Source organism: Neophocaena asiaeorientalis, unplaced genomic scaffold (assembly GCF_003031525.2).
Source record: "Neophocaena asiaeorientalis asiaeorientalis breed wild unplaced genomic scaffold, Neophocaena_asiaeorientalis_V1.1 scaffold945, whole genome shotgun sequence".
Taxonomy (NCBI): Eukaryota; Metazoa; Chordata; class Mammalia; order Artiodactyla; family Phocoenidae; genus Neophocaena; species Neophocaena asiaeorientalis.
In genome coordinates, this window is record NW_020174275.1 from 95,203 (window position 1) to 113,771 (window position 18,569).

The 18,569-nt window shown below is 38.3% G+C and overlaps 1 protein-coding gene across 2 annotated transcripts in view; it reads left to right on the forward strand.

Moving 5' to 3' along the window:
* SLC12A6 (solute carrier family 12 member 6) overlaps positions 1-18,569 on the forward strand; it is an 88,874-nt gene that overhangs the window by 32,174 nt on the left and 38,131 nt on the right. For both annotated transcript variants that reach the window (XM_024755794.1, XM_024755795.1), the window contains one exon: positions 12,892-12,936. In XM_024755794.1, the coding sequence (XP_024611562.1) occupies positions 12,892-12,936 (45 nt within the window). The remainder of the gene's footprint in view (positions 1-12,891; positions 12,937-18,569) is intronic.

Consider the following 18,569-nt stretch of genomic DNA (forward strand, 5'->3'; position numbering starts at 1 on the left):
GGTATCTGTAGTGCCTAGCACAGCACCTGACATAGAGTGGGCTTTCAGAGTATTGGTTGAACTAATACTAATAATAACAACCACCTAGAGACAGACCGTGCTAGAGATGCGTGTTCGCACATGGAAAAACTACAGTGGCCTAGCAATGATCATGCCTGCTGATCTCTGCTAAATCTGGAATTCATTTCATTCGCATATTACACTCTTATTTTCTTACCTAAAATACCACTTTTATTTTTAGACTTCCACACAGAGAATTTTAGTTGTTTTTCATCTTCCTTAGATGTCAAGACTTTTCCTGATAGGACCCAGCTCTTCCAAGACGATCCCAGACATGTGCCGTGTTTATTCCTCTCCTATGATTTTGAGTTCTCCATGATTTTTAAGGTTTTTAAAAGTTTTACTTAAAGCTCCTGCTGTCTCAGTCCATGTTACTCTTCTCCTTTGGACCCTTGCAGCACTAAAGGCAATACCACAGCTCTACCACCTTGGGCAAATCATTTCCGTTTTCTGAGCTAGTTTCTTCTGGAACATGGGAATAATTCTTCCTCACAAGGTTGTTGTATAGGTTTGGTATGATGATAGTAGGAAAAATTCCCTAAATTGAGCCACTTAGAGGCTATCTTTATAATCTTTCCATTTTTATGTATCATTTTTGCATTCTTTTTTTCCCTACACTGTCAGTGCTTTTCTGCTTTCCTTTATATAAGAAACTTTGTCACCAAATGAAATACCAGCAGTGCTTGCCACTCTATAAATAAAATATAAACTAAAAATAGATGTAATATAAATGATTTTAATCTTGCTAGATACTGTTGCCAAGCAGAGGCTCTGAGCCTGTTAAAAAAGAGATCGTTGAGTTTTGAAGAGATGTTACAGATATTCTAGAACAGACATAAGAAAATTCTATTTGATAAACTGCTTCAACTCCCGGGTAACAGGGTTAATGGTAGGGGTGTAGGGAGAAGGTGGAATCACGTCCTGATAATCTAAAATCACAGTTATAAAAACTTACCAAGAGGGCTTCCCTGGTGGCGCAGTGGTTGAGAGTCCGCCTGCCGATGCAGGGGACACGGGTTCGTGCCCCGGTCTGGGAAGATCCCACATGCCGCGGAGCGGCTGGGCCCGTGAGCCGTGGCTGCCGAGCCTGTGCGTCCGGAGCCTGTGCTCTGCAACGGGAGAGGCCACAACAGTGAGAGGCCCGCGTATCACAAAACAAACAAACAAAAAAAACCTGCCAAGATGTTTAGAACAAATGATTTTAATCAACTTTTAGTGTAAAATTATGATAAATATTTATGAATGCTTGTATTCTTACAGAAGTAATCAAAATAAAGAAAGTGAAATAGTGTGGTTACTAAACGTTTTCAAATAGTAAAAATGGAACCATATTTACCATCCTAGGTAGGTGATCTTTATCTCTTCCTGATATCTCTACCCTTTCAGCCCTGACTCTGTCCATAACTGCATGGGCTTCTCTTTACTTTCTCATGCCCAGAGTGGGGGAGGGGTTCTTTTATAGTATTTTTAATTAATTAATTAATTTATTTATAGCTGTGTTGGGTCTTCCTTGCTGCACATGGGCTTTCTCTAGTTGTGGCGAGTGGGGGCTACTCTTCGTTGCAGTGCGCGGGCTTCTCATGGCGGTGGCTTCTCTTGTTGCGGAGCGCAGACTCTACGTGTGCAGGCTTCAGTAGTTGTGGCATGAGGGCTCAGTAGTTGTGGCTCAGAGGCTCTTGAGTGCAGGCTCAGTAGTTGTGGTGCGCAGGCTTAGTTGCTCTGCGGCATGTGGGATCTTCCTGGACTAGGGATCGAACCCATGTGCCCTGCATTGGCAGGCAGATTCTTAACCACTGTGCCACCAGGGAAGTCCCTCTTTCATAGTTTTTTATGTTGAATTTGACTCTTCCACCAGATTATGAGCGTCTTAATGTCAGGAAATATACTCATTCTTTTATTCCTCACAGTATCTAACAGTTTTAGGTATCTTTAAAACTTACTGAATTAAATTATTATTGTTTGAGTTGATGTCATTAATAAACTTGTATGGGGAATGTAGTACAGGCACTCTTGGGTAATTACTATTGTACTCATCTAAAAATCTCAAATCATGTGTTAATGCATATTTAGTCCAAACTATAAATGTATCAAATTTTGAAATAAGTTGGGTGAATCAAACGATTAATACCATGTGCCCATACAATTTTAAGCCAGTGAACCCAAGGGTTCACCCGCATTACTTCTATATTTTCCTCAGTACTATTGTACAATTGCAAAATGTTTAAAGTTCCAAGAAATATCTCCAGCTACCTAAATTCTAATTTTTACCATGATTATTTGCAGCGTTACAACTTTTATTATTTCTCTTGAGGATCATTCCATGGCTCATCTCAGTTATCTTTATAGTTAGAATTTAATGCGTATCTACTGTCTCTAATCCTCACAGTAATTTTCTGTGGTGTAGTTTTATTCCCGTTGCATAGATAGTAAATTAAGGCTAAGAAATTATATCATTTTCCCAGAGTTACGTGAATAACATGTGGTAGAGCTGGGATCTCACCTGAGCTTTATCTGCTTCCAAATCCTGTGTTGTCTTTTCTTTATGCCTCGTGTTTTCTCCGGAACAGCTGCACAGCTATCACAGAGGACCTCCTTTCACCACCTGCATTCCTCATCACCAGCACTGCTCTTCTCCCAGTCTTCCACAGCTCAGAAAATGGCATCTCTGTTCATCTAATTGCTTTGGAAAAAACTTTGACTCCTATCTTTCTCCTCTACCCCATATCCAATCCATCAGCATACTAATCTTGTGAATCCTTCCATTGAAACATACTCAGCATCTAATCACTTCTCAGCACCTCCACTACCACTGAGTTGATCCATGCTACCATTATCTTTTCTGGGACCATTGTGAAAGCTTTCTAACTATTTTCTACCTCCTCACTTGCCTCCTGCAATCTATTTTCCAGACAGCAGCTAGAGTGGTCATATTAAAACATAAATCAAAACCTTCCAGTGGCTTTTTAGCTCACTCAAAGGAAAATGGTAAGTCCCTACTATGTCCTACAAGGCCCCATATGATCTGTGCCCCTCCGCCAACACACACATTCATCTCTTATCCCACATCTTATCACTTTTACCTTGCTCTTCTGTTTGGTAACTTAGCTTCCTTGCTGTTTATTGAACAGGCCAACATGTACCTGCCCCAGGGTCTTTGCACTAACTGTTCCCTCTACCCGCAATGTTCTTCCTACAGATATTTGTATGGCTAGAGGCCTCACTTCAAGTTTCTGGTCAAATTATCACATGAGCTGAGAGATCTTTTTTAGATTCGGTGTCTAAACTATAAATAGGCACACAAACCATGCCCCCACTAATCCTCTGTCTTCTTACTCTGCTTTTCTTTTTCTGTTTTATAACTCTTATTACTCTTAACACGTATGCTGTTTGTTTATTGTTTGTCTCTTCCCCACTAGCATGTAAGCTCTTTGATGGCAGGGATATTGTTACTACATTTCTAGTAATTAGAACAGTGTTTCACATGTAGAAGGTGCTCAAAAAATATTTATTGAGTAAAAACATGAAAAGAACTACAAATTTTAAAGTAAAATGGATATTAGCTTCGAAGACTAACTCATGAGCTCTTGTTCCAGAAGATATCATCAACCTCTCAGCTTTCACCATCTTCACTACAGTCATGATCATATCTTTCTAAGATTTCTGCAGTAGACTCCTGCTTGTTTCCCCCATTTCTGCTCTCTCTCCCTCCACAATCCACTCTTCAGCCAACAGTCTCCATCTTCTAAAAGATTAATCAGACCTATCATACTGCTTTTGAAAACCTTCCAACTATTTCATATCATTTTTAGGGTAAACTTCACACTCTTTACCATGGTCTGCAATACTGCAAGATGTATTTGCAGTATAATTTGCTAACCTTTCTTTCTTTTTTTTTTTTTTTTTTTTTTTTTTTTGCGGTACGTGGGCCTCTCACTGTTGTGGCCTCTCCCGTTGCGGAGCACAGGCTCCGGACGCGCAGGCTCAGCGGCCATGGCTCACGGGCCCAGCCGCTCCGCGGCATGTGGGATCTTCCCAGACCGGGGCACGAACCCGCGTCCCCTGCATCGGCAGGCGGACTCTCAACCACTGCGCCACCAGGGAAGCCCTTCTTTCTTTTTTTTTAAAACCGCTTTCCTACTCACTGTGTTTTAGCCATGTTAATGTTTCCCATACACGCCAAGCTTATTCCCATTCTAGGGCCTTTGTGTAGCTATTCTTATGCCCTGATCAGTCTCTGTCGAGATCCTCACATGTTTGTCTCCTTTATATACAAGTCTCATCTTAAAGGTTACCTCGTCAGAAAGATCTTCCCTGTGTACCCAATCCAAAATAGCCTCTCCAAAAAGAAAAAAACAAAACAAAACAAAATAGCCTCTCCATTCACTCTCCTTAATTTTGGACTAGTGTTATAAAGAAAATAATCTGGATTATTAATTTTCTTTTATTCTTTTGCTAAAATTAATTTTTATTGGCATATAGTTGATTGAAATGTTGTTAGTTGCAGGTGTACAGCAAATTGAATCAGTTACACGTATACATATACCCACTCTTTTTTGGATTCTTTTCTCATATAGGTCATTGCAGAGTATTGAGTAGAGTTACCTGTGCTATACAGTAGGTTCTTATTAGTTATTTATTTTATATATAGTAGTGTGTCTATGTCAATCCCAAGCCCCCAATTTATCCCTCCCCCGCTTTCCCACTTGGTAACCGTAAGTTTGTTTTCTACATCTGTGACTCTATTTCTGTTTTGTAAATAAGTTCATTTTAATTTTCTTTTATACTTTATCTTCCCATATCTGCATGAGAATAGGACATTTGTCTTTTTTTACTTACTGCTCTATCCCTATTACATAGAACAATGCCTGGGACTTATTAATCACTCAGATATTTGAACTGATGGATGGTTGAATGAATGAAGCTTTCTAATAGTCATCTGGGGCCCTTCATAAATCTGCAGAATCTCAGCCTCCTCCCATGAGATCAAGTCATTAGGGTTAGTTATGTGACCCAGGGATTTGTAGTTTAACAAATATTCTAGATGATTCTTTTAACTAGGCAAATCTGGAAAATACTGATTTAATGGGAGTATTACGGAGTGAATGAATGAGTAAATGGGAGTGATGGTTCAGGGAGTTATATATATATATTTTCTTTTGCGGTACGCGGGCCTCTCACTGTTGTGGCCTCTCCCGTTGAGGAGCACAGGCTCCGGACGTGCAGGCTCAGCGGCCATGGTTCACGGGCCCAGCTGCTCTTCTCGGACCAGGGCACGAACCCGTGTCCCCTGCATCGGGAGGCGGACTCTCAACCACTGCACCACCGGGGAAGCCCGGGAGTTCTCTTTTAACCTTAGTATATTGATATGAATTAGTTGAACATTTCCCAAAGTGTATACCGTAGAACACTAATTACGCAAGATGTTTGATGAAAAGCAGGGTATCTCTTCTGATATATTTAGGAATGATGAATATTATATTTTTCTTTGGAGATAGGTAGCCTTTAGCATATTGGAGGGTCTGAGAAATTAAACATAGAAATCTACTTGACTATTAAATAGATTTGCCAAATTTATTTAACATTCCTGCTCCAAATCATTTTCTCCCCAAACCCCTATTAATAATAAGGAATATGCACCATACATGAAGTACAGTCCATGGTTCAGTGCTGCTACCCCTGCTTATTCTCTCCATGGTTAGCTGTCTACACAAATCATTTACATGGCAGATAGTTTGGACTAAACTATAAATTCCAGCAGAAACTATCTTTTTTTGACAGATACTTCTAAATACCTTTTAAAAATTATATTCCTATTAAAAGTTCAAATAAGGATCTTTTGACTTTCCTTTATAGCGTAGGCTTGAAGCATAAATAACTAATGATTTAATAACTTTGTATGCAGTGTTTACATTTCCTTCTTATTGCTTAATTACTTTGCCTCAAATTGCCTGATTTTTTTCACCCATATCTATTTACTTAAACCCAGTTGCTCACATGTAAATTTTCTTAGGTCTGTCTAGTCTCATTGCAGTCAGTTCAAAAATCTATGTAAAGAGGATAAGCTTTTCCGATTTTACCTTATTTCAACTTGTTTTCCCTCTTAAGTTTCCCACCAAAATTAAAACCTACTCATAATAGAGAGGCAGAATCTAATAAATGTGAATGTTAGAGTAATTGTCTTTGGTTCCATCTTTAATCATCTTTGCCTAATTCCAAGTCACAGTGGCTTCTTATGATGATGCTGCTTTGGTTTTTTTAAAGTTGGAGTCCAGAAAATTAGAAATGTGTTAAGACTGGTGATTTCAGGTATTTGGTATCTTTATTTCTTTCTTTTTAAATTTTATTTATTTATTTATTTATTGGTTGTGTTGGTTCTTCGTTGCTGCACACAGGCTTTCTCTAAGTTGTGGCTTGCAGGCTCTAGAGAGCAGGCTTAGTAGTTGTGGCGCACCGGCTTATTTGCTCCACAGCATGTGGGATCTTTCCGGACCAGGGCTCAAACCCGTGTCCCCTGCATTGGCAGGCGGATTCTTAACCACTGCACCACCAGGGAAGTCCTGGTATCTTTAAATAGTTTTTGTAGTGTGTCTAGATAATATAGGCAGTAGCATAATAAGCGAATTGTCCTGATGTATATGCCCTTGGTCATACCTACTTCTTTTTCTAAACGTTTAGGCAAAAGTTTCCACTATTGATTGCATTATTTTAATGAAATTACTGATCTATCTTTAATGAAGACTTAAACCTTTTACACTGAGTTTTAGATGCAAGATATAGGCTAGCTTTATTTGCTTCAAATTCTCTGCCAAGAATAGTAGATGAAGCGATTATCAAAGGAAATTCAGAAAAAGACTATTGCTATGGGGAAACTAAGGGAGATAATAAGGCTCTTCAGAAAAACTATTTATAGAGGCAGTTTTGCAAGTGAATACCACCCACAATCATTTTTTTCTCTCTGTGCTCCAAGGCACATGGCAAGAAATTAAATAAAATCTCTGTTCTTTACCGTTTGCCCAGGATAAACTAAATACATTGAACAAGTGCCCATTTTGTAAAACTACCATATCATTACTGTTACGAGGAAATAGTTTCAGTTCATTTTTCTGATGGCATTTACCTGTTGTGAAAAGGTGTATGTTTCTATTTTTAATTTGAACTACCATTTTGCCTGTAGAGTATCACAGGCTTTTGTATATAATCTGGTTGTATTATGACCTAGGAGTGGCTTAATTTAGGAAGGCCATCAAAGGGTTAAAATAGTCACATTATTGGCACATTGTTCCCACTACAGGAAGTAATTTGGTTAAAACAAGTATCCTTTTGAGTAATATTTAGGCCAACACCCAGTATTAGGCAAACTTGGGTGTGCCCTCATTAGTGACACAGGCAGGAAAAATGTTAAATGGGAGAGTTCAGACATGGGACGATAGGGAGGTGCCCAGACACATCTCAGAGCACTGTTATCATGTTGAATACACAATGTGGATTGCGGCCCAGAAACGCCCTTCAACTTAAACCCATTTACCAATTGTGATTTTTTTACAGGCATGGCTAGTTTCATCCTGGTGGGTTCATGAGCTTAAATTTGCCCTTGTTTCAGCTTTTACATGTATTAATGAAGCATTTATTTGCAGGTCCTTGAGGTTAGTCTTCATATAACCAAATAAGTATCAGGTAAAGATTGCCCTGCGTTCCTTTAATTATAATAAATGAAAAAACTTGTGAGGAACTATACAGTAGACTTATTTCTACTCATCTCAAATACAGTCACCCCTCGGAATCCAGGTGGGTTTGGTTCCAGGACTGCCCCCCACCCTTGAATACCAAAATCCGCAGATGCTCAAATCCCTTATATAAAATGGCGTAGTACGGTAGGCCCTCCAAATCCATGGGTTCCACTTCCCCGGAAACAGAGGACTGACTGTATAGGAGAGTGTTCAAGGAAGAGTCCTGGCTTGACTAGAAAATGCACATACATCATGTATGCACAGCTCAGAAGGCAAGGAAATATACAGTAAAGAAGGTGGTAATTCTGGGCTTCCGTGGTGGCGCAGTGGTTAAGAATCTGCCTGCCAATGCAGGGGACATGGGTTCGAGCCCTGGTCCGGGAAGATCCCACATGCCACAGAGTAACTAAGCCCATGTGCCACAACTACTGAGCCTGTGCTCTGGAGCCCGTGAGCCACAACTACTGAGCCCGCATGCCACAACTACTGAAGCCCATGCTCCTAGAGCCTGTGCTCTGCAACAAGAGAAGGCACCGCAATGAGAAGCCCGTGCGCCGCAACCAGAGAAAAGCCCTCGCGCAGTGATGAAGACCCAATGCAGCCAAAAATAAATAAAAAAAAATTTTAAAAAACAATAGCCCTGAAAAAGTTATTAAAAGAAAGAAAAAAAGAAGATGGTAATTCTTTTTAAGAAAAATAGTCATTTATATACCCCCCTCTAAAATCATACCTATTCTGACTGAGTTATCTGAGATGTTTTTCTATTTTTTTTCATAGATACATTCCCTGGCAATTCCAGATAACTTGTTTTAGGCTATTGTATTTTAGAGCAAGAAAAATTAGAATTACAGAGTATTGAGAAACACGAACATAGGTTCTCAAACATGAAGACTCTATCTCCAACCTTTCTCTTTTGTCAGTAGTGTGATATGTCTTTGGTCACTCATTAACCCAAGCATTCTTCTCAACTTTAGATGTTAAAATCCAAGGTTCTCAACTTTGTTCTGAAAGCACACCTGAGAGATAAAGGCATTCCCATTAGTGACAGTATCTGGGAATCAGAATCTTGAGAAGGGTATAGTTTTAGGGAGAATAGATGATGCTGATAACTCTTCTGCAACTTTGCCTTTGGAATCACTGGAGTAGATCTAGATGATGACCAAGTTTCATCTGGTTCTGAACTTATATGATTCTTTCTGTGCTCTTCCTTTCATGTTATTATGTACCTGTTTCTCTATAATGATAGGGCCCAATTTTCCCCCTACATGAGGGGGCGGGGAGAGAGAGAGAGAGAGAGAGCGATCTAATACATTAACATGCTATACAACTGTTAGTCCTACTTTTGTCTTATGTACAAGAACAACCTATATTCTTTATTTAGATAGGAAATAAAACTAGTTTAAATTAAAAACTGGGAATTCACTTTCCTAGTACATTGGCAAAAATATCTTTTAAAAATTTGGAATTATTCTTTTTTAAAACCAAATTAAGATGAAGAAAATCTTCTAAAAATATATCATTAAATGTTCACATAGCATTTAAAACTTTAGTTATAGGAATCAGGTTTTTACCTTATTTCTTCCACTATAATATAGAGTATATACATCAGAAATCAGAATTTGTTTTGTATTCTGATTGGTTCTTTCTGTCTGGGATGCTTAAAGTGTTAGATTTAATTATATATATTTATATATTTTATATTTAGAAACACCACGGAAAATGTTATTTGAATTTTGTTTCAAATAGTAATTTTTTATTTTATTTTATTTTATTTTATTTTTTTTTGTGGTATGTGGGCCTCTCACTGTTGTGGCCTCTCCCTTTGCGGAGCACAGGCTCCGGACGCGCAGGCTCAGCGGCCATGGCTCACGGGCCCAGCCGCTCCGCGGCATATGGGATCTTCCCGGACCGGGGCACGAACCCGTGTCCCCTGCATCGGCAGGCGGACTCTCAACCACTGCGCCACCAGGGAAGCCCTCAAATAGTAATTTTTAATCCTTTTTATATTTTGGACCTCTTTGGCAGTCTTTAAACCTGCTTAAAGCTAGCAGCCCCTCTAATAACTACCATAATTTCAAAATAGTGTGGAACCTAAAAGATATTATGAGATATATGCAACAACTATAATGTGATAGGAAAATATCAGATATTTGTTGTTGACAAAATCACCGGTACTTTTATGTAATTTGTTGCCTACATCATATTTGGAGAAAATACTAAACTTCAATTAGAGGTTAGTGAAAATGAGAATGTAATTTTTTCTATTGTTCATAGACCCCCAGTCTAAAATTATTTTTATTCCTTAAACACATTCAAGGAATCCAGATGTAATCCTCAGTATCTCAAGAGATCTACTCTTTTTTTTTTAATTTATTTATTTATTCATTTATTTTTGGCTGCGTTGGGTCTTTGTTGCTGCGCATGGGCTTTCTCTAGTTGCGGCGAGTGGGGGCTACTCTTCGTTGCATTTTGTGGGCTTCTCATCACGGTGGTTCCTCTTGTTGAGGAACATGGGCTCTAGGCGCGCGGGTTTCAGTAGTTGTGGCACACGGGCTCAGTAGTTGTGGTTCACGGGCTGTAGAGCACAGGCTCAGTAGTTGTGGTGCACGGACTTAGCTGCTCCGTGGCATGTGGGATCTTCCCGGACCAGGGCTTGAACCGTGTCCCCTGCATTGGCAGGCGGATTCTTAACCACTGCGCCACCAGGGAAGACCGAGATTTACTCTTTGAGGAAAGTGCAGCTCAGAGTCTTTTCCATATTTAGCCCTTAATGCTTTCCAAGCCTTTAAAATAAGCAAGTGATTGGTCGTTAAATGGTGACTGTCAGTATATCTTGGATTAGGAACTTGGTTTATTGTCACTAATTTTATTATAGATTGCTGAAGAAAGAGATATTTATAAAAGCCAATTTAGTCATTTTATCTGAAAGTCAAATCATAACATATCTGCTAGTAGTAATGAGTGCTTTACTTATGTCTTGACTTGCAACTGCTCTGGCCACATGTTCCTTTGTCATTAAAAACAAAATGTAATTCATGTCATAGGCCCTGAATCATCCTTATACTTTATGGAACTAATATTGCTTGGCCAAATTTATGTGATTACTTGTTTAACTTTGTATTGTAATAAAATATATATAACACAAAATTTGCCATTTTAACCACTTTTTAGTGCACAATTCAGTGACAGTAATTATATTCACAATGTTGTACAACCATTACCACTATTTCCAAAATTTCTCATCACCCCAAACAGAAAGTCTGTTCTCTGTTGACCTAAATAAAGAGGTAAACTGAGGCAAGCTGGAAAAGATGAATTTATTCAGGAATAGCAGAGGAATTGCAATTTGGGACAAGCAAACTGTAGCAAGCTACAGGTGAGTCTGGTGAAAGTTTGGGGTAGGTTGTATTTATGGGCAGGGAATGTAAAGAGGGGAGAGTTCAGTTTGAGTCAGTTAAAATCAAAAACAAACAGAGACCAGCCTTGAAAACTTCCTGAGCAGACAGAATCAGTCTAGTCACACAAACAAGGCTCATTTCAGCCCACTTTGTGAGACTAACCCAACCTGGGCCATCTCTTGTTCATGCTTCTGGCGAAACTTACCAAGTTTGATAGGAGGCAACCTCAGATCAACCCCCCATCATCTGAGAAAATTTTGTTTCTATAAATCAGGCATTTATGGGAAATCAGCCTCTTAGTTCAATTTTGTCTTCCTGAGGGCACATGGATGAGACTCGCCATTTTATATCCTCCAGTTCTATTTGAGAAATTTTTTTACAACTTATTAAGCAATAACATCCCACTCCCCATTTCCCCCCCACACTCCCCAGCCCCTGGTAACCTCTAATCTACTTTCTGTCTCTATAAGTTTGCCCATTTGCCTTTTCTAGATATTTCATATAAATGGAATCATACAGTATTTGTTCTGCTTCTGGCTTATTTCCCGTAGTGTGATATTTTCAAGGTTTATGCATGTTGTAGCATGTATCCGAACTTGATTCCTTTTTATGGCTGAATAATATCCCATTGTATGTATAGATAGATCTTCTTCGACTTACAGTAGGGTTACGTCCTGATAAACCCTTCCTAAATTGAAAATATTAAGTCGAAGTGCATTTACTATACGTAACCTACTGAACTTCATAGCTTAGTCTAGCCTACCTTAAACATGCTCAGAACACTTATATTAGCCTACAGTTGGGCAAAATCATATAGCACAAAGACTATTTTATAACAAAGTGTTGAATATCTCATGTAACTTATTGAATACTGAAATTAGAGAACAGAATGGTTGTATGGGTACAGAACGGTTGTAATGGTTGTTTATCCTCCTGATTGCATGGCTGACTGGGAGCTGCAGCTCGCTGCACTGCCCAGCATCACAAGAGAGTATTGTACTACAAATCACTAACCTAGGAAAAGATCAAAATTCGAAATCCAGGGACTTCCCTGGTGGTCCAGTGATTAAGACTGCGCTTCCACTGCAGGGTGCAAGGGTTCGATCTCTGGTTGGAGAAATGAGATACCGCATGCTGTGCGGTGCAGCCAAAAAAAAAAAAGTATATATGTGTATACATATGTGTATATATATGTGTATACATATATATGTGTGTATATATATATACACACACATAAATATGTGTGTATATATTCACAATCCAAAGTATGGTTTCAGCTGAATGCATATTGCTTTTTCACCATCATAAAACCAAAAAATCTTAAGTCAAACCATCATAGGTCAGAGACCATCTGTACCACATTTTGTTTATCCATTCATCTTTGGAGGACACTTGGATTATTTCCATCTTTTGACTATTGTGAATAATGCTGCTGTAAACATTGTTGTACAAGTATCTGAGTCCCTGTTAGCAATTCTTTTGGGTGTATACCATGGGTCACATGGTAATTCTGTTGTTTCATTTTTTGAGGAAGCTGTGGAATTATTTTTTATAATAGTTCTATTTTTAATATCCTTACGTTAATGTTTCTTGAGCATCATACTTTTTTTTGCTTATTTCCTTGGTTGACTTTTGTTGCTGATTCTTAAGAAATTATTTGTTTTGGTCATTCATTTTTCTTTTCTTTTCAATTGTTTGTTTTTCAGACCCGAGTCAGAGCTCCATCACAGGGGAACACAGCCAGCTGTTAGGTATAGTATTCCTGTGGGAACTGACTCTCTCTAAAGTCACCCTTCTCCTGCTTATACTAAGAGACATTACTCCCTTCTCTAATTCTATTTTCTGTACCCATTTTCTACTTTTCCATCCTCAGCTTTTTTTCTTGCTGTTTCTCTTCCCAACTTGGTAAGTTTTAGGAATCTACTTCTGCAGTTGATTGTGAAGATTCAATTTAGTTACATTAAAAAGTAATTTTACATGGTCTATGGTTTAAAAAAAGGTCTGTAAGAGTTAGAGCTTCTTTTTTCCAGATAATTTTGAAAAGAAGATATAATATTCTATAATATCTTATGATCACCTTCATTTTCATTCCTGAAAGTACTTCATAAACAGCACAACATTCAGCGAGCCAAAGAAATTGATGTTCCAGTCCTTATCTGTGAAATAAGTTATGGAAATGAATTGATTTCTTCTAGGTATCATTTATTTAAACTGCACTAAGCTTGTAATTTGACAAGAATTCCACATCTCAGAACTGATGAGTTTTTTAAATATAAAAATAAAACATACTCTGGTGAGGAATCCAGACAATACAAAAAGTACATATAAAAAAAAGGAAAGGTCTTCTAAAGTATGTCTTCTCCCCACGACCTCCCTTCTACTCCCCCAAGGTACTTGCTATTGACACTTTCTTGTGAATTCTTATAGAAATTTTTTATTACACATTTTTGTATTATATACTATGACTATCTTTCTTCCTTTTTCTATCAGTGGAGTTATACTATACAGACTGTTCTGTGATTTCCTTTTTTTTCACTTAGTATTTTATCTTGGACATCCCATATCAGTACATAAAGATTTGCCTCATGTCTTTGTTTGTAGTAGAATAGAATTTCATTTATTCCTACACTGTAATTTTATTCATGAGCATTTAAGTTATTTCAAGGTGTTTTACTGTTACAAATTATGTTGCAATGAACATCTTGTGCATATATCCTTGCATTCTCATTGCCAGTATATTTTTAGGATAAATTCCTAACAGTGGGATTCCCTGGTCAAAAGGTATATATATTTTCAAGAAGATATATCAACTTATACCCACCAATGAAGAATGTGGAAGCATACGCAGGTCCTTATCATCAAAAGTGGATATTATCAATCTTAAAATTTTTTCTTTAACTAGTAGGTGGAAATGGCATCTCTAGTTCTTATTTGTACCTCTTTAATTATGAGTGAATTAAGTACTTTTAAATATATTAACAGCTATTTTATGTGTCTGTCTTTTGATTTGAAATTTATTTTGATTTATTCATTGTTGAACTTTTGATGGTTAGAATATATGCAAAGCAGCTGTGGGAAATATAAGGTATCAAAAAGTCCAAAATAGAGAAAGTACTTGACTTGTTTGCTTATTATAGGTTCAGAGTATTAGTTGAAGAAACTGGGATATTCCTTTTTTGCTCTTTGTATGTTAAGGACTTAAGTTTCTGGTCTTAATTCTCATTCCTTTGAGTGAGTTTATGTGCTGGAACACTGACACCTTAGGCACTCAATAAATATTTGTTAAGTAAATGATTTGACATGAACACGTAGCTAGAATTGTGATCACCAGGGTCTTAGCTTTGTGGTATTGAGGCTGTCACTATTCTCTTTTTTATATTTTTGTATTGGATAGTTTATTTAAACTGTTCAAAATTCGTCTTCTCTGTATAAAAATTTCATATTTGGACCAGGAATGGTTAAGATTTCATCGAATGATTTTTGTAGATTTCCCCCTAAACTGTTAAATTGCTTCTGTCTCTGATACATGCCTGATAGGTAGAGATGTTTGGAGAGTGGTTCATCGTCTGAGCAGGAACATGTGTGTAATGGAGGGAGGGAAGGACTTAGTTAATGAAATGGACAGTCAGGGGAGTTGGTACTGTTCCAGTGTTACTAAGCTGGGTTTTGTTTCCAATTAAGCACTTGTAGTAAAAGATAGTAGATTAACTAATTGTAGGCAAAAAGAAATAGTATGTGATCGTGAAGAATTCTCTCAGTCAGTATTAGCTAAAAACCCTAGTATTTACAAAAAGACTACTCCAGACATTAATCTCATTTGGCAACCTACAATTGAGTTCAATTTTAAATAAACCTGGGGATTTATCCAGTTTAGGTAAGTTCATCCTGCTACCCTGTCTGTCTCCTAGGTTCATTAAGTCAAATTATATTCTTCTTTTTTCTCATGCTGTTAATAACTGTCATCCTCTGTCTCCCATCCTAAGTACATTTAACTACAGCCTCAAAATCCTTACTGGTTTATTTTTATTTTAATTAATTAATTTATTTTTGGCCACGCCACGCTGCTTGTGGGATCTTAGTTCCCCCACCAGGGGTTGAACCTATGCCCTCGGCAATGAACGTGAGGAGTCCTAACCACTGGAACTCCAGGGAATTCCCCTTACTGGTTTATTTTTAAAAATATGGAGTTTGCAAAAGAGTGAAAGATAATTTTTGTTATATTTTCTGATCATCTTATAGTTCCTCGGAAAAAGCTTTGGTAGCTTGAATTAAAATCTTGCCAGATTCTGTAAAAACCTCATTTAGGATAATTTGGCCCAGTAGTTGAAAAACTGCTTCAGTTGCCTTGCCTGCTGAAGGGAGTTTATAATAGGATCTTTTAAACCTTCTAAATGCTTTTCTTTTCCTGTCAGCAGAGTGAAGTTATTTTAATGTATCTACTGTTCCCACTGACTCATCAGATCTCTTGCAAAACTCAGGGTCAGGCTGAGGAGATGTATAGAAGGGTGAAACTCAGTCATGATAAAGAATTAAGCTGTAGGCTTATGATTTATGAACTCTTATGTGTGTATGTGTGTATAATTTTCAATTTAAAAACCATTTCACTCTTCTACAGCTTCTCTCAAGGAACAGAAAAACAAGTAAACACTCCCAACTCAGTTTGAGACTTGCATAACCTTGATACCAAAACTTAACAATGACAGTATGAGAACAGTATAGGCAAATTTTACTTATGAACACAGATACAAATATCCTAAATGAAATATTTGCAATTTGAATCAAGCAATATACAGTTGACCCTTACAATGTGGGTTTGAACTTCACTGGTCCTCTTATACTTGTTTGTTTGTTTTTTTTGCGGTACGCGGGCCTCTCACTGTTGTGGCCTCTTCCGTTGCGGAGCAAAGGCTCCGGACGCGCAGGCTCAACGGCCATGGCTCACGGGCCCAGCCGCTCTGCGGCATGTGGGATCTTCCCAGACCTGGGCACGAACCCGTGTCCCCTGCATCGGCAGGCGGACTCTCAACCACTGCGCCACCAGGGAAGCCCATACTTGTATTTTTTTCAATAGTAAATCCTACAGTACTACACAGTCCCTGGTTGGTTGAACCTGCAGATGTAGAGGAGGAACCTCAGATACGGAGAGTCAACTATAAGTTATACTTCGATTAACCCCCAGCATTATTCAGGGGTCAACTGTATTTTTAAAAATTACTCCTGTGACGAGGTGGGTTTCTGCTAAAAATACATGGTTGGTTTATCATTAAAAATCAATTTATATAATTTAGTATATTAACATATTGAAGGAAAAACATCATATAATTATCTTAATAGATGCAGAAAAAGGATTTGATTTGAAACATAACCAGTATTTAAATTCATGAGTTCATAAAAAACTGGTCACCATTGGAGTATTCTAGTAAACCAATTTATTATTCTGAGAATTGGTCTAAAAGGAAAGAATGAAGTATTTATCTTGTTTTTAACTATACCAATGGGTAACCAAATAGTAAATTAGAGGGAATGTCTCTTTATAAAAATATTTCAGCTAATAAATTAAGGAAGAATAACAGAATATCACCATTTTGTAACTCCTCATAAATTAATGAATCTAGGCATTAATCATCAACAGTTGCTAGTATCTCAAAAAGAAAGACAACCTGATGACATGTACCTCCTGATGGAAGATCAAAATACCACTTTGAAGGTGTTTTCCTCCCTCCCCCATAAAAATACTGAATGTGGCTAAGCTTCTAGACCCAATTACAAATTTATAGGAAATAGAAGAAAACAGAGCAACATGTTAAACAACATCACATGGATGCTCATTAAAATGGAGACCATCAGAAACTTTACTGAACACATGACATAGGTTCTTCAACAAATAAATTGCAAAGAAAAAGAGAAAGCAGTAGACTTAATTGAGAGATACAGCAACCAGTTGTAACGTGCCTCTTCTTTGGCTTTTTAAAAATACATATATATTTATTTATTTTTGGTTGCATTGGGTCTTCGTTGCTGCATGCGGGCTTTCTCTAGTTGCAGCGAGCGGGGGGTACTCTTTGTTGCGGTGCACGGGCTTCTCATTGCGGTGGCTTCTCTTGTTGCAGAGCACGGGCTCTAGGCACGTGGGCTTCAGTAGTTGTGGCGTGTGGGCTCAGTAGTTGTGGGTCACGGGCTCTAGAGCACAGGCTCAGCAGTTGTGGCACACGGGCTTAGCTGCTCCGTGGCATGTGAGATCTTCCTGGACCAGGGCTTGAATCTGTGTTCCCTGCATTGGCGGGGGGGTTCTTAACCACTGCACCACCAGGGTAGCCCTCTTATTTGGCTTTTGATCCAAACTAAAAATCAAAAACATAATTTATAACATTTGAGACAACCTTTCATGTTCACTTAGTCACATAGTTCAGACCCAAACCTGTGCCAAGGGAGATTAAGTACACTTACTGCTCTTGTTCTGCCTAGCTCAGACCAACAAAGGCCATTAGACAAGCTCAGGAGTCTAAGGGAGGAATCTGAGGTTTATCTTAGCTAAGCCCAAGTTGTAGCATAAGTGGTAATTGAAAAAAAGCAACATTATAGAAATAATAGCACCACAACAATAAAATGCTTATAAAGAGCAAGACATTTGGTATACCCTTTTTCAGCTTGCAAAAAAAGTATGCCATAACAAATGGAAATCTGAAATGTTCAATAGAGCCAATGGCACTCCTATCAGGTTTCATTTGAATTGTACAGTGAAACACCAGTAAGTTTCCCAATAATATCAGCATTATATGGTTGGTAAAATGAGAAAAAAGAAGCACAATAGTGATCTGGTGGGCTGTTTAATTCAAAGCATTACTGAGGCCAGTCTCAGTAGGTATCCTCCAAAGGAATCTTAAGATTCTGCATAATTCTAAAACAGCCCTAGGATATGGGTTTGGTTTTTAGTTCTTGCAGAGTAAGGGTTATTTGCTATTCAGAAACCAGAATTTCCATTCCACTTGGGATTTCCTGGGGTCATAGTAGTGACCCAGACTTCTGAAGGCTGTACATCGGAAGCAGCATGATTTCCAAGATATTCAGACCAAGAACTGATCCATGCCCTTCAGTATAACCACTGCTGATTTCATACCTGGTTGATCCATGCCTTTCTGTTGAGAGCTTTGCTCCTTGCCTAGAAAACCCTGACCTTTCCTAATTGAGCAGGAGGTCTATTGGACCCTCCCATTCCAAAACACCACCACAAGTAGACCCTGGGTAAGACAATCTGGAGGGCATCACTGGTTTCATAAATGCAGGCAAAATCTCCAGGGACATTCTTCCACCCCTCCCCCACACCCCCCAAAATTAAGCAAGCAAGCAAGTGGAAGTTGGGCCAGAAACCTCCAGAACCAAAGTG